We start from the raw sequence: 17,683 nt of genomic DNA on the forward strand, positions 1-17,683 counted from the left end.
TCTTCTTCTTCTTCTTCTTCTTCTTCTTCTTCTTCTTCTTCTTCTTCTCCTTCTCCTTCTTCTTCTTCTTCTTCTTCTTCTTCTTCTTCTTCTTCTTCTTCTTCTTCTTCTTCTCCTCCTCCTCCTCCTCCTCCTCCTCCTCTTCCTCCTCCTCCTCCTCCTCCTCCTTCTTCTTCTTCTTCTTCTTCTTCTTCTTCTTCTTCTTCTTCCCCTCCTCTTCTTTCTCCTTTTCTTCTTCTCAAGTTTTTTTTTATCACTTTAATTCTATAATTTTTCGGTGTCCGATTTAATCGTACACTTTGGAGACGGCGCTTACATTTTGTTCTTTCTTTCTATCTTTCTTTCTTTATTTCTTTTCTTCTTTCCTTTTCTATTTGAGACATTGTTCATCCTTATGACGTAGACCTGTAGCAGCAGCTTAATAATGTTTTTATTAAACCAAGTTTTTTTTTGCCCTCAAATCCTTTATGTTCCACGACAATTTAGCACAATGGGAAGCGGTTGTACAGCTCATTCCCCCAATTAAAATGCATCATTAGTCGTTGTATTCATTCGTGTCTGTGTAACATCACAAGACTCATTATAAAGGTAACGCTCGAAACGCACATTCATTATGTTATATCACAGTATAATTGCTGAACAATAAACATAACATATATAGATAGATCGAAGCTGACGTCACTCCGGGCTTTGTAATTGTTTTTTTTTTTTTTTTTTTTTTTTTTTTTTTTTTTTTTTTTTTGTTTTTTTTTTTTTTTTTTTTTTTTTTTTTTTTTTTTTTGCTTTGCCATCCGCGTTTATGAGTAATTCTCACTAAACTGTATTTACCAGACTATAAACGTTTAACTCTCTCGAGTTCATATGCATGGAAAATCGAACAAATTTGTTCGATTTTCACTGAGGGTGAACTTGAGAGAGTTCCACATCGTTTTATGTGTTGGTCCGTTATACTTCCGGATGGCAATGTTGTGAGACTCGTAGCCTAGCACACATTATCTACATTATGTTGGACAGTCCCTAAAGCACATGGATTATAATAAATTAGTTAATGACATGACGGCCATTTTGGAAAATTGGCTGCCAAAGTCGTCAGGGTCCAGTTGACCAAATGATCAAAATGGTTTTTGTTGTTGTTTTTTGGGGGTTTTTTTCGCTTGTAATATCGAGTCCATGCGCCTGAATCACCAAATTGGTTCCTTTATCATCAGAATAGACACGTAACCAGCTATGATGACGGGATATGAATACGTTCGTGTCTTTTCCGATGTATGAAATCAATATTTTAGCTTTCTCGAGCTTTCTTGTGCTTTCTCGTAATTCTTTGTCTTGGGTGTGTAGCACACACCGTCGAGCACGTTTTAAAAAAGTTATCTTTCATGTCACAAGCCGGAAGTTGTTGATTGGGGCTGACTATGTCTTAGCTATTTTATGGAACGCTTCCTCTGTCATGGTGTGGTCAATTTGGTCATTGAGACAAATGTGGTATCCATGAGACATGCACCTGTAAAAGATAATTTGAAAATACAAAAGACAGAGAATTATTTAATCATCAACTCATTGTTAAACAGTATCGCCATCAACTCTTCACTAATCAGACAACGCTATCATAATCATCATTTTATAATCATCATCATCATCTCATCATCATCATCAATCATCATATCATCAATATATACATCATCATAACCATCAGCAGCATCATTGTGTCGACTGTCGTCGTCGTATCATCACATCATCGTTCGCGTCGTCGTCGACGTTGTCATCATATCACATCATCACATCAATAATCATTACGTCATGTGTCGTATTATAAATATAATAATAACTAATATATAAATAATAATAATAATAATAATAATAATAATAATAATAATAATGATTTAATATGAGATATGATAATGATTGATGATGATTTAATAATAATAATAATAAATAAAATAATAATAATAATAATAATAATAATAATAATAATAATACATTGGGTGGAATAAATGTATTTTTTTGTTGTTTGTTTTTTGTTTTGTTTGTTTGTTTGTTTGTTTGTTTTTTAGTTTGTTTGTATTTTGACTGCAAAAGTCTTTTAAGTCTTAATTCTAATGATTTTGTCCTTTAACTCAGTTGTTTTTTTAATGTGGTTCATCTCGCCAAAATACCATATTGACACGCCGTGTCACATATTTCTAACAGTACAATGAGATTATTAAACATTACTTGATGATGTAGTCAAAGACTTTGGTCCAGCTGTCCTTGACCTCTGCAATGAACTCTTCCCCCAGCTCGACCTCCCAGACTTCCATCAGACACTTGATGAAGAACCTGGTCGAATAGATAAATGGCATTGGATAAGGCATTGTTAGAATAATTCCTTTATTCAGCCTTTAATAAGAAGATAAGATAAGATAAGGTCAAAAGATATAAAATACAATTTGCATATCTAGAAACATTTAGCGTAAATCCTTTTGCACATTTTCTCTGAACTCATCTGGTTCTCCGAGCCTTCTTTTCTTTAATATCCATGCTCAGGTTTTCTAATTTTACTCCTTTGATTTGTGGGAAAATCCAATTTTACTATGGTGTAATAGCAATAAAATATTAAATGGCGTGCGTATTTTCCGTTGGAAAGAAAAAAAAGACCAACAAAAAAAAAAAAAAATACAAAAACACACAAAAAAAAAAAAAACCCCATAGAGTTCAATAGATGTCTTTTCTTTAGAAGTAGCTTGGCTCAGCGATATGGTCATTGCTTCATTCATCCGCCGCTCTATTTCGTCTTGAGCGGGTCATACGTCACTTTGCTCTAGCTCACTTTGTGGCGCTGCACTCGGCTGACTCCTGAGCTAATTTAGTCTTCTCTTGGAACATTTCATAGAAAGACAAATTCTCCCGTTGGAATTAATAAAGAGAATATTTTTTTTTTCGCGGCACTCATTCGGTTTTACTATAAACAGATTTTGACGCGTAATAATATCCTGCCTAAAAAAAATTCCTAAAGTCAAATCATTAAATGTAACCATTGGTGTCAAAAAGGTTATTTTATGTCGAGATGAATTGGACCCCGCAAAATGACTTAAGAATTGAATTGAAAGGAAATACCAATTTTTAAAGCTTTTGCAATGTGAGAAATTGTCTTCATTCTCTAACATATCGCATGGAAATTAACCCCGACTTTCATGTTTTTGTCCATAAATTCTATTTTTAGAACCTAGGTCAACCCAACATAATACCGTTTTGAGACAGGAGTCAATATTTAAAGAATCAAGCGATGTGGAAAGAAAAAAAGATTTTGATGTAGGTGAAGGGGGGGGGGGGGGGAAGATGATAACTGACATGTCCACAGTGCGAACCTTTTTTTTGCTGAACTTCCATGCTCCATTATTTCCACAAGGGATGATAGGGCCCTGGTAATGTTTATTTTGTTTTACGCCATAGTAAAATCGGCTCTTCCCAAAAACCAAAGGTGTGTAACAAATTATATATATTACGACGAATCTTTTTTGAGTCAACGAGTAATATTGCCCTTAAATTAAGAGAGGTTGGCAAGACACTCGTATATTAGATTTGCCGGTAATTCTGTGCTCGATGATATAAATTTATTATTGGCTTTACTGAACAATGTTGATCCCCAAACCTATTATTTTAAATAAATTATTATTACTTGATAGTATCAGGAGAGATTTAAAATAATGTCATCATTTGTGTTACGGATGTGCTAGAATTGTGTGGAACCAATTATATTCGCAATGGTAGCAAAACGCCAAATTAAGGATTGAGTATTGCGACCAGATTTTGAAGTATTATTTTGAGTCAACGTTTGATGGAATTAGCCTGAAAAAAAAAGGTTGTAAGTTATCAGTCTGTAAATAATAGCTTGATAATGTTTAGATTTGCTATATATATATATATATATATATATATATATATATATATATATATATATATATATATATATATATATAATAAAATATCTATCTGTTTCTATTTTAATTTCTGTCCCTCTCATACACACACACAAACACACATATATATATATATATATATATATATATATATATATATATATAATATTATAAAACATCTATCTGTTTCTATTTTAATTTCTGTCCCTCTCTCACAATTTAATCGCTCTTTATCGCAATCATTATTATAACTACTAGCTTGCGTTAGTTATCTTCTTTTTCGATAAATGCCATTATTTTCTCTCTCTCTCTCTCTCTCTCTCTCTCTCTCTTTCTTTCTCTCTCTCTCTCTCACCCCTCCCCCCCCCCCCTCATCCGCCCTCTATCTCCCCTCGAGCTCGTTAATTGATATTGACGATGTTATTCTATTTTCTAATTGCTTCTCTCCCGGTTGCCATATTTATTTTGCAGAAAATTCCAAACAAAGTCACATAATGACGGTAAATTGTCTGGAAAAAAAAATTCCAAACTTTTCATACGATTTTGAAACTGATAAATGAAGTTAATGTTTTGGTGTAAAATAAAAATCACCTCGTCTTGCCAGTTTTACTGTAAGAAATTTTATATTTTATAAAATTTGTGATTTGAAAAAGGAAAATGCCTAAAGTAAATGCAATTCCCAAAAATGCCAAATCCAATTTTCCATGCCAAACGGCTTTTTAAAGAAATTTTTTTTGTTATTTGGTTTTTAAAACGCTAATTGGTCAATACTGCCTACCTCCCACTGATAAACACAATAATATACAGTTAACTGCCGTACTTTGAAAAATAAAATAAAAAGTATTTCCTAATTTGGCCAGAAAGATCGTTCTTCATTAACGATCAGTTAAAATGAGCCTCATCTAGTCAAAAAACACTCAACCCTGGGACTTCGCGCAGTCTTCCTTAAAGTCACATGTTTCAGAATTTATGCCAAGATGAGGGTCATTTAAATCGATTGGTATTTGAAGGACGAATTTTCTGGCCAAATTTTTAAATAATAATTTTTTTCCCCACGAGTACGGCAGTTAACTGGTTAAAATGCGTTTACTTATTTACAAGTGTGAAACCCACACGACATGGCCTCTGTCAACAACAAAAACAAAAACAAAACAAACAAAAAAAAAACGCACCGCTCTTTGTCAGCATGTATCTATTAGGATCGTCATTAAATTTCCTTTAAAAGCAAAGCATAAATAAAACCAATCCTTATACGAAAGTTGACTCTCATAATTTTGAATAGTGCAAAACCACTATTCAGTATCAGATACTGAATAGTGCTAGCCTTTTATGAATACGAATTGAGAAACAAGAAAGATACAGCGATTTCCTAAACCGTGTTCAGAAATAGATCTATCAGCAATATCAGAGAAAATTGACGCAACATTGCAGAGTTAAATGGCGATGATCTTAACTTTTATTGCCATTTTTTAGCAAACATTTAATATGTCACCATAAACATTTTATTTATCATAATTCTCCTCATCATGTAAGAAAATGTCTCACATGCCTATTTTGGTCCAACGATTACAAAGTTAGCACTTGAAGTGATCAATAGCACTTCAGTCCTCTCTAATGAGTAGTCTCAATTTGAAATGCACTTCCGGATTTCCTCAATGGTTATCTCCTCCCAGCATAGAATATTTCTTTTATTCAAGGTTTCTTCATTGTGGTTTTGACAGATATGTAAATGGATGTGCATAGGGTTAACCTGGCATAGCAACACGTGTCTTTAAAGAATTACCACGTGCAAATGCCAGAATATCTTGCGTCATCTTTTCGCCGATATTAAAATTTTTAGGTGGTTTTACAAGATTTTAAATGTTTCAAAAACCGTTCATTAAATTATTTTGATATTTTTCAATTCATTTAAAAAAGAAAAGTTCTAAAAGTATTAAAATTGAGAAGACATATCTTCTTCTTTTTAAAATAAATGAAACAGCGGTGCGTTTTGTTTTGTTTTTGTTTTATCATCATCATCATCATCATCATCATCATCATCATCATCATCATCATCATCATTATTATTATTATTATTATATTATTATTATTATTATTATTATTATTATTATATTATTATTATTATTATCATTATTAGTATTATTATTATTTTATATGTTTGAATATAGAACCTGAAGTATTCCGGATGGTATCCTTCCAAGGTCACGTGCCGTGCTCCCAGCGCCACCAAGTGTGTCTGAATGACTTCCGGTTGCTCCAAGTGTTCCACCAGACTCTCTATGACGTGCATGAATCGCTGGACGTGCTCGCAAAACTTCTTGTTTTCCTTCAGGTTGTTGATGTCGTCAATTCTGTAGACGAGATGATATTGGTTGTAAGTGCGGCTATGTGGTCTAGTGGTATGACACTCGCTTTCGGATCGGAAGGTCCTGAGTTCGATCCTCGCTCGGCGCATAGTTGTCCTTGGAAAAGGCTCTTTACTCACATTCTCTCACCGTACTCAAGTGTAAAATGAGTGCCTTGTCGTTAACAGCGTTGTCTCTGTCGGAAAAAATGTAATATCGACTAACAGGCGTCATGGTTCTATATTATGTTACATGTTGCCGTTGGTCAGGGACTCCTTGTAAAGTGCTTTGAGCACTTAAGTGGATATTGCGTTTTAAAAACCGCAATTTCTAATTTTTTTAAAAGCAAACGAATGAATATTCTCTCTCTCTCTCTCTCTCTCTCTCTCTCTCTCTCTCTCTCTCTCTCTTTCTCTCTCTCTCTATCTATCTATCTATCTATCTATCTGTCTCTCTCTCTCTCTCTCTCTCTCTCTCTCTCTCTCTCTCTCTCTCTCTCACACACACAAACATACTATATTGTATATATATATATATATATATATATATATATATATATATATATATATATATAAATAATAAAGGCAAAAACCATAAAATAACAGTGCTCAACTTTTTGATAAAAGGAGCTATTTACAAACATTTTAAGTATAATTACTAAAACTTATGAGTTTTAATAATTATACTTAAAATGTTTGTGTGGGTGTATATATATATATATATATATATATATATATATATATATATATATATATATATATATGTATATATATATATATATATATATATATATATATATATATATATATATATTCATGGGTGTTGGTGGGTACATGTAGGTAAGAGAGTGCTCGATAATATTATATTGGTTAGACCATATAGAATAAGTAAGGACACTCACATGATATAGAAATCCGATCGAAACGATCGTATCGACAGAAAAATGTGAGTGTATTTACCTTTTTTAAAAAATTATATATACAGTCCACTCCGGATAATCGCGACTCGGTTAATCGTAACATTTCCAGAGAAACGGAATTAATTCTATATAAAAGTCACTGGTTAATTGCAACAGTATTCTGTTAATCGCAATAAATTTTCGACCTCAGAAAGTGGCAAATTCAAGAAATCAATGGAACAGAATCTCATGATTAAATTTCATCATGGGTGAAATCATGACAAGTTGAAGGACCGGGAGTTGTCGGGGTTTAATGCTACAGTAGTGTGTCACCACTCTAATAGAGACAAAATAGGGCAGAGCTTTGCAGTATTGCTTTGTGCGTTATTTTCTGTGATCATTAGATAGGAGACGAAAGGGCTGTACATGATCTAGACAACAGGCAGACATTGCCAGTTGTAAGGAGAGAGTGAGCGATGATATCCATTGTTTTGGGATTGTCAACTGTGCATTCTGATCAATGGGTTTGGTGAGAGCTTATTTTCTCTCATTACTGCAACTCTTACAAATGTTGAGAACAAAAGAGGGAAAGTTTATCCAAACTGAGTAAGATGCCGGCTTGCATTATAGCTGCTTTTGTTTCTCAAAATCTATATAGGGCTGCCATATTTGTTTCAATTAAATAGCTCTGTTTGTGGTGGACTAAAAACAATGTGTTAAAACCACTTGTTTGAGTTTACCATATATGTGTAAAATGTTGCAATCGTGGACAGGAAACTCAACTTCGGTCAATTGCAACTTCGGTGAATCGCAACATATTCGCTGATCCGTCCCAATGCGTTGCGATTATCCGGAGTGGACAGTATATATATATAATATATATAAATATATATATATATATATATATATATATATATATATACATATATGTATATATATATATATATATATATATATATATTGTGTATATATATATATATATATATATATATATATATATATATATATATATATATATATATATATACAGGCGCAATGTATATATATATATATATATATATATATATATATATATATATATATATATGAATATATATATATATATTATATATATATATATATATATATATATATATATATATATATATATATATATATATTGAATCGTGTTTGATACAAATATGGTATGAAAAGTGCTCGACATGTAGTAATGGAGCGAATTATTATTTTTTATTATTTTTTAAAATATTTACCACAATGTTTGAGACAGTCTACATTAATGTTTCAGGCTTAATTTGCCATCGTCAGGACTGAGTTGTTTTGTTGACTGTTGTTGTTTCTTGAAGTGGTTCCGGTTTAAAGTTAATTAACAAGAATTTCCGCCGATGTGGACACGTTCCGTACATCTCACTTTTCGTGTTGAGTGTGGCTTCATGAGGGTGTTTGATTATAGTATATTTCTCTTCCAGGCATAAGCTACATTGTTTTGATGTTGGTGTGTATCCTGTTGCTTTAGATAAAATTTTCCATGAAATGTTGTGGTCTAGTTTGTTGTCTTTTAATTTCCAAATATGTTCGCTGAGTTTTGTGGATGTTTTTTTTTGTTAGTGTTTCTAAATGTTGAGGTGTGGAGGTTGTATCTTGTTTTGAAATTATTTTCTGTTAGTCCTACATATTTTTCTTGCTTGTTTGTTTTAGTTTCTGTGACTGTGGCTTGGTAAATTAAACTTGATTCTAAGCATTGTTTGTTTAGCGGGCAATGTTCTTTATTTCTGCAGTTGCATTTTCTGGTGGGTGGGTTTTGCTCTTGTCGGTGGTTTATTAATATTTTTTTGTTGTGGCTTGAAATTATTTGTTCTATGTTGCGCATACACGAGTAGCTTATTTTTATGGTATTCCTGTTGATAATTTTATGTAGCTTGTGGTTTTTTGGAAAGTGTGTATCAATTAACTTCAGGAACTGCTGTCCTATGTTTGTGCTGACGTTATTGTCGAAAGGTGGGTTGAACCAAGTTATGTGTCGTTTTCTTGTTTTACTTTCTTCACTTGTGTGTTGGGGTTTACATGAGAGGGAGGCGTCTGTGTATTCAAATGGTGTGTTGTATCCGCTTTTTGTGAGTGCTTCTTTGTAGGGGGTGGCTGCGACGTTGAATATCTCTCTGTTTTCCGAAAGTTTGCTCACCCTCAGTGCTATGTTTTTTGGTATGTTTTCAATGACGGGACGGGGGTGGTTGCTGTTTTTATTAATGTAGCTAATGGTGTTGTTTGGTTTTCTGAACGGTTGGAATGAATTGGATTTTATGTCGAATGTGATGTCGAGGAAGTCAACTGTTTTTTTGTTTGCTTCTATCGTGATTTTCAAATTGTTGTTTTGGAATATTTTACAGATTTGTTTTTTGATGTTTTCGTTCGCTCTTGGTCGTCTGTTGGTTATATCGAGTCCGTCATCTCTATAGAGGCCGATGTATGTGTGTGTATGTTGCAGTTGTGACAGGATGTAGAGTCCGACCAGTTCGCATGTTTCAGCACCGTCGAACGAACCCATTGTTACGTCGAAATCATTATGTCGCTTTGACCACGGCGTGTTGTCATAGTATAGTGTGCTGTGCTTGGTGTGTTTGATGATGTGTTTTTCCTCTTCTGTGATGTTGGTGTATTTTGCTGCGAATTCCAATGCTTTGTTTAGTAAGTCTGGAGTGATGGAGGGGTAAAAATCGCAAATGTCGCAAACAGAGAGATATTCAACGTCGCAGCCACCCCCTACAAAGAAGCACTCACAAAAAGCGGATACAACACACCATTTGAATACACAGACGCCTCCCTCTCATGTAAACCCCAACACACAAGTGAAGAACGTAAAACAAGAAAACGACACATAACTTGGTTCAACCCACCTTTCGACAATAACGTCAGCACAAACATAGGACAGCAGTTCCTGAAGTTAATTGATACACACTTTCCAAAAAACCACAAGCTACATAAAATTATCAACAGGAATACCATAAAAATAAGCTACTCGTGTATGCGCAACATAGAACAAATAATTTCAAGCCACAACAAAAAAATATTAATAAACCACCGACAAGAGCAAAACCCACCCACCAGAAAATGCAACTGCAGAAATAAAGAACATTGCCCGCTAAACAAACAATGCTTAGAATCAAGTTTAATTTACCAAGCCACAGTCACAGAAACTAAAACAAACAAGCAAGAAAAATATGTAGGACTAACAGAAAATAATTTCAAAACAAGATACAACCTCCACACCTCAACATTTAGAAACACTAACAAAAAAAACATCCACAAAACTCAGCGAACATATTTGGAAATTAAAAGACAACAAACTAGACCACAACATTTCATGGAAAATTTTATCTAAAGCAACAGGATACACACCAACATCAAAACAATGTAGCTTATGCCTGGAAGAGAAATATACTATAATCAAACACCCTCATGAAGCCACACTCAACACGAAAAGTGAGATGTACGGAACGTGTCCACATCGGCGGAAATTCTTGTTAATTAACTTTAAACCGGAACCACTTCAAGAAACAACAACAGTCAACAAAACAACTCTGTCACAGTAAAGGTTGTTCACAATTATCTTATTAAATTTTATTTTATTAAGAACTGAATTCGTCTCACTCCAGTTATATTTCGGTAGGCTTAGATAAACTTTACCTTCTAATATTAGATCGTCTTTCCTTTTATAGCCTTCCCTCGAATTAATTTCTAATTAGTGAATACTTTTCGTTCTACATTCTGTCACGTAGCCACTTATTATAAAAGCTGATAGGTCTAACATTCTACACTCACTTCTCTCCAAAATCTATGCCGGACGGCCAGTCGCTCTATTCCTTATATATACTGGAAGATTTTTATCTTTTGGGACTTTGTAGATATTATATCTACACCATTAAGACGTCGGAGCTTTTAACTTTGATTGTATAATATTCAAGGATCAAACCCGAGCCCGCTGTCAAAGATTTATACAATAACCCCTTACCAATTGCCTGGAAGTGGAATTTTACGAGCCCGAGCCTGTTATCAGACGAATATATCATCCAAGCCTGTCAACTGCCTGGAAACGTAAACTTACGAACCTGACATATTATCATAAGTTACGTAATATATTCACATCTCTATTTGTAACTGCCACGATCACTGTTTATCTCTTTTAATTAAATTTCATCATTATTTTTATTTCATTGTAAACAAATCGTTAATTGTTTTTCATTTATAGTAACTAGTAAATTCTGGGGCCTCATTCTACATATATCTTTATGCATAGTCGAGTAGCTCTTTACTCACTTGAGACCATGACAAACTCAGTCCTGACGATGGCAAATTAAGCCTGAAACATTAATGTAGACTGTCTCAAACATTGTGGTAAATATTTTAAAAAATATTTTTAAAAATAATATATATATATATATAATCTCTAGATGTGCTCGCAAAACGTCTTTCTCCTTCAGGGTGTTGATATCGTCAACTCTATAGAGGAGATATAGGCGTATTTCTATGTTAAAGAATGAATATTATCACATACACATAGCGCGCCTGTATGCAGCACTGCATTTTAAATAGAAGGTAACAGTTAGATTTTTCAAAGCCGGATTTTATCCCTATATATATATATATATATATATATATATATATATATATATATATATATATATATATATATACATATATATATGAATCTCTAGATGTGCTCGCAAAACGTCTTTCTCCTTCAGGGTGTTGATATCGTCAACTCTACAGAGGAGATATAGGCGTATTTCTATGTTAAAGAATGAATATTATCACATACACACAGCGCGCCTGTATGCAGCACTGCATTTTAAATAGAAGGTAGCAGTTAGATTTTTCAGAGCCGGAGTTTATCCCTGTTTTTAATTCAGAAAAGTGAGTGGAGCAGGCACGTCTGTTGATAATAACAAGAAATGAAGTGAGTAGGAAAGTGCCAGAAAACAATAGAGAATAAAAACTTCGCAGCGCGATGGGGGCTCGAACCCGCGACTTTACTGGTACGACAATTCCGCCTGGTCGGTGAGATCGTGACTCTACCGTATGAGCTATCCACACCCCCCCCCCCCCCCCCACCCCAAAAAAAAAATCGCGTCAAACCTTAATCTAACTTGAGCCTCTCTCCCCCGACTTCTTGAGGTCACGGGTTCAACACACACAAAGGCCGGGAAGTAAGTTTTTATAACGTTAAACAAACAATAGCAATTGCTTGGTACCCTTTGGATAGAATGCTGGTCTACCGTAAAGTACATTCCACCAGGTCTAACAGACCCATCCACCTGTTTGGCACAAAGGTGAGGGGAATAAATCTTTGACCTTACCCGGAATCGATCCCGGTCCCTTCTGTGTGCGAAGCGAGTGCTCTATCAACTGAGTTATCGTGAAAATACAGTCTTACCCAAAATGTTCAAAAAGTTTCCTCAAGGACGGGGTCTCCCGGAATATCCTGGCAAAGACCTCGAGACCCACTTTGATGAGATTTCGAGAGAGGAGCGGCCAGGTACTTCTGATGGTGTCAATTTGAGTGTCCGAGAACTCGGCTGTGGCCGCCTCTTCGTCCGGCACTTCCGGTACGGTCACCACCATGGCCGGCTTGTTTAAATCACAGCCCATTACGTATAGCTGCTGTTACAATTTATAAATTTCTGTTGTTGTTACTGTTTTAAAAGCTATTATTACTGTTTGTAAAAGCTGTTGTTACTATTTGTAAAAGCAGTTGTTGTTACTCTTTGTTCTTACTCTTTGTAAAAACTGTTGTTGATGTTTTTCTCTGCTTTTAATAGCTGTTTTTGATCTATAAAAGCCGTTGTTACTGTTTGGAAAAGCTGTTGTAGTCGGTTATAAGCGTTGTAGTTGCTGTTGTTTACAGTTGGTAAAACCGCTATTACTGATGTTATTTTCTACAAGCTGTTGTTGTGATTCTGTAGTCCTAACGTTCAACAAGCCCATAGCAGACTCAGATTGGTTTAAAAAATCCCAGCCCAGCTGATAGTTAAATTATTTGATCTTCAAAATAACAAATTTAGAGTATATCACACAGAGTAAATAAACTCATTCACAGCACACATGATTGCACGGCGATAAATAATAATAAGTTGTGTATTCATTAATACACAACAACAGCTATCCTGAACGGAAATCGATAAAAATCCACATCAGCGTTTTCGTTACACTGAATTCCCAATCACGAATCCATGTGATATCTAGATATTCACTTTTCCATGTGATTTCCATTTCACGTTTCCCATTGAACCCACGTGAATTTTACACAAGCCAATAAATTCAAGCATCGCTTTTTGAAATCACGTTACAGTTTGTTGAACTCCCTGGTGTCCAGATATTGTAATTAATCTATGTTATGTTGTCATCCATCTTAAAAATAAACTCTGGTCATGTGACTACGAATCCAAGAAACACATGGTAAGTTGTTTTTTTACGTCCCAAGAACAAATTAAATGATAATTAATTCTCGTCAATTACGTCATTCAGATGTTGTTTTTTTTTTGTTTTGTTTTCAGGTCGCAAATTGGGTGATTCGTTTCATTGACTTATCTCCAACAGATTAGAAACCCTTTTAAGGTTACACATAGTTTTGTGTATTGGTACGATTGATCAGAAAAGGTAGAAGTGGGGAATATTTTACTTAAATGCAATACTTCTCCAAATATAAGAAATAAATAAGGGAAAGTTATAGGTTACATGACAAAAACTATTATGATAATTAATAATTATTGACCACAATAAAAGTCAAGAAAATTATGGCCAAGATTCGATTTTTCTTTCATTTTTTATCCAGTCATCTCCGATTTCTTTCCCGTTGAAATATTAATGAAGACAATACACGGGGCACATCGACTGCTGGTATCGATATCGTTTGACGATGAAAGGAAATGATGAATAACTGAAACGGGCTGATTACACTTTTGTCGATACCCGTGAGTGGTTGAGGGTAAGGGAGAGATAGAGTGTTTGAAACGATTTATATAATGAATGAAAATGACGTCAATCAGCTGCTTGTTTTTGTTCTTAGACCGCCAGACGAGTGAGTCGTTGATTTCAAATTCTCTCAATCAAACTTAAATGTTTAAGGTTATAAATAGTTCTTTGCGTTAATACCATTTGCATGGCGTGCAGAACTGGTAAAATTACTTAAACCAACACATCTCATCAATATAATAGTGAGTGTTAGAATTGTTAGGGACGTATCATAAATGATTTATGTGTTAGAATTGTTAGGGACGTATCATAAATGATTTATGTGTTAGAATTGTTAGGGACGTATCATAAATGATTTATTTGACAAAGCTGTTTGTAACTACACACTTGTAAATTTACATCAAAATAAATGTCATTAAAGGATAACATCATTTGTTGTTTTGTTGACATTAAAAAAGCCGACAATACAGTTTACCCTGATGGTGACACACTAAAGTTCAACATTCCATGAGACAAATTGTAACCTCGTACTTGATCGAAAATTCGTATATGAAAGCCATCTAATTGTGCTTTGTTGATGGCACACTAAAATCCCGACAACAAAGCTTGCTCACACACTGAAATCCCGACAACACAGCTTGATTTCTATATGAGACACTAAAATCAAACGTTACATGAAGCAAATCGTAACTGTAATTCCATCCCAACGCATGTCTGTAATTATTTCTACAAAACTGGCAATTCTTGATGCCATGATGTCACCTTGCATTCCATACCAATATCTTGACTCTCTAGAGCTTGCCCGTTTTGAGGTTGTCTGCACTTGCATTGACGTGATTCCGACAAACGGCAGGCTGAAATGAGAAATGTTTGGTGTCATAAATAAGTTCAATTTAAGTTGTTTTGTTGGTTTGTTTTGTTTTTGTTGGGGGGAGGGGGGTAGGATGGTTTAGGTGGTAGGGGGAAGAGGGAGGGGTTGTGGGTTGTTATTTGTTTGGTTTTTTTTTGTTTTTTTTTTTTGGTTTGTTTAGGGGTAGGGGATGGTGGGAGGGAATTCCAATTGATCAGAAGAAGTTTGCCAATAGGATTCAACAGTCGTGACGTCACTTCCCTCGTAATGACGCATAGTAACTTAATAACTGGTTCTAAACTATCGGAACAATGGCTAACGCCCTTATGAAATAAGGGCAGGAGTGGTCACGATGTGGCGTAATCTTAGATTTATGGGAAACAAAAATAGATTTATACAACAAGAGAGGTGCAATAAGCGTCTTTTCGAGTGCAAAATTGAAGGTCATAAATTCTTCTATAAGTCCAGATAGTTTTGGCACTAAATTTGTATCAGTATGATAAATTGCTTCTTTCTTTTCTTATGATGGCCGCGCTCTTACGTATGTGATGTATGGTGAGACCAAAAGGCACTGTTCAATAGGGAAAAGAATGCTCGGTGTGTATTTTATGTCCATTGGAACAAATTGCCGAGGTAAACATTTCTATGGCGTAAATACACACTGGCCAGAGAACCCATTACAACCCTGTGTTCTTTCTTTGTATGTTACGTCAGCAGTTTTTGGCTTTGATCAACAATCTCTCTCTCTCTCTCTCTCTCTCTCTCTCTCTCTCTCTCTCTCTCTCTCTCTCTCTCTCCCACTGCCCCCCCCCCTCTTATCTCCTTCTGTCCCTCTCTCTTTCTCACCCTTTGTCTCCATCTACCTGTTCTCTTTCTGTTCCTCCATCCCTCCCCCCCCCCCCCCTCTCTCTCTCTCTCTCTCTCTCTCTCTTTCTGTTCCTCCACCTCTCTCTGTCATACGATCTCTTTCTGCCTCTTTCTCTATCTCTCTCTCCCTCCCTCTATCTCTCTATCTCTCTCTCGTTCTGTTCCTCTCTCTCTCTCTCTCTCTCTCTCTCTCTCTCTCTCTCTCTCCCACGATCTCTTTCTCCCCATCACCCTCTCTCACTATGTCTCTATGTGTGGGTGTGTCTTCCATCCCCCTCCCCTTTCCTCTCTTTACCCCTTTCTTCCCCCCCCCCCTTTTTTTTTCTCTCTCTCTCTATTCCTCTCTCTCTCAGTTGACTCTCTCTCTCTCTCTCTATCTCTCTCTCTCTCTCTCACTCTCTCTGTCTGCCTCTTTCTCTCCCAAGACAAGCCTGATGGTTGGTAATGCCATAGTATTTTAACCTCCTTATATCGAGACAACAAATGACAAAATCAATGCTGTGAGTCAATAACTGGGTTGCTTTACGACGCTGACAAATTAGGGAGCCTACACTGGTGTAAGATAAAGATCTGAAAAAGTCGTCTTCTTCTTCTTCTTCTTCTTCTTCTTCTTCTTCTTCTTCTTCTTCTTCTTCTTCTTCTTCTTCTTCTTCTTCTTCTTCTTCTTCTTCTTTTTCTTCTGCCTCTTCTTCTTCCCCTCCTCTTCTTTCTCCTTTTCTTCTTCTCAAGTTTTTGTTTTATCAGTTTAATTCTATAATTTTCGGTGTCCGATTTAATCGTACACTTTGGAGACGGCGGCTAACATTTTGTTCTTCTTTGAATAGAACATAGATCCATTTGAAAATACTTTCCGTCAAACTCAAACATGACCCAATGAATCATTCACTATTTGGTGAGCGAGATGAACTAGAAAACAAAAAAAAAAAAACAAAAAAAAAACGACATTGATTCGAACCCAACAGATCGGTGGATGACCGCACTGCTTTATCCACTCAGCCATCCCCTCTACCCCTTCTCTCCTCTGGTCGTTTTACAGCGCAAAATATCTACTAAACGTGCTAAAAGCTCTTTACAAGGGGTCCATAGCCAACAGAAACACTTACCATGTAGGACTATCCTATCAACTTCTCGACAGGGAGAACGCTGGTACTTGCCAGGTACTCATTTTACACCTGGGTATGGTGAGATAATATGAGTGAAGAGCCTTTTCCAAAGATTCAACTTTGCGCCGCATACAGCGTGACTCAAACCCGGGACATCGCGGTCCAGAGGCGAGTGTTTTACCACTAGACCATCAAGCCTGAACTCGATAGGTCGACTTTACCGTCCTGGGACCTGCATCGAATGACTTACGCAATGAGACAAACAAAGAGACGGTAGGATTTCCAAAATGATGGATCGGGACGGGAAACCCGTATTAGTCCGTGGATGAATGGGACAAAATCCCGTCTTGACACAGTCAGTAAGAACTTAAGGCGATTTGCGGCTTAAACATCAAAGGATGAACAGGGCACCCCGAAGGAATACACCGGCATTCGCGTCGTCTCCTCATCAATCGCGGCCTCTTGGGTGTTTATAAGGTCAGATAGTAAATTAGGTCAATGAGTTTAAGATTTTTAGGGTTTAAAAATTTAAAAAAAAAATAAAAATAGCGCAATATCCACTAAATTCACTAAACGTGCTCAAAGCGTTTAACAAGGGATCCCAAGCCAACAGCATCGCTTTTCTTTAACGAAGCTGACGTCACTCAGCACTTAGTTACTGTTACAGCCATTTTAATGATTAGTTCTCACTAAATTCTATCAATCAGACTATAAACGTCAAAAGTTAAACACAGTTTTGTCGGTATGTTATATCC

The 17,683-nt window shown here is 35.5% G+C and overlaps 1 protein-coding gene across 2 annotated transcripts in view; it reads right to left on the reverse strand.

Moving 5' to 3' along the window:
* Positions 1–611: 611 nt before the first annotated feature.
* The window catches only part of LOC144967398 (neuroglobin-like), a 36,759-nt gene continuing 19,687 nt past the window's right edge, over positions 612–17,683 (reverse strand). The window contains exons 1-5 of one of the 2 annotated variants that reach the window (XM_078904544.1): positions 14,871–14,963; positions 12,571–13,743; positions 6,068–6,247; positions 2,212–2,316; positions 612–1,501 (exon numbers count right to left, since the gene is read on the reverse strand). In XM_078904544.1, the coding sequence (XP_078760670.1) occupies positions 1,411–1,501; positions 2,212–2,316; positions 6,068–6,247; positions 12,571–12,785 (591 nt within the window). In that variant the 5' untranslated portion in view covers positions 12,786–13,743; positions 14,871–14,963 and the 3' untranslated portion in view covers positions 612–1,410. Of the gene's footprint in view, positions 1,502–2,211; positions 2,317–6,067; positions 6,248–12,570; positions 14,964–17,683 lie in introns of those variants that run through there. The other variant, XM_078904542.1, reaches the window with a different exon arrangement.

This window comes from Berghia stephanieae, chromosome 3 (genome assembly GCF_034508935.2).
Source record: "Berghia stephanieae isolate SIO BIC M18660-M18661 chromosome 3, UCSD_Bste_1.3, whole genome shotgun sequence".
NCBI lineage: Eukaryota > Metazoa > Mollusca > Gastropoda > Nudibranchia > Aeolidiidae > Berghia > Berghia stephanieae.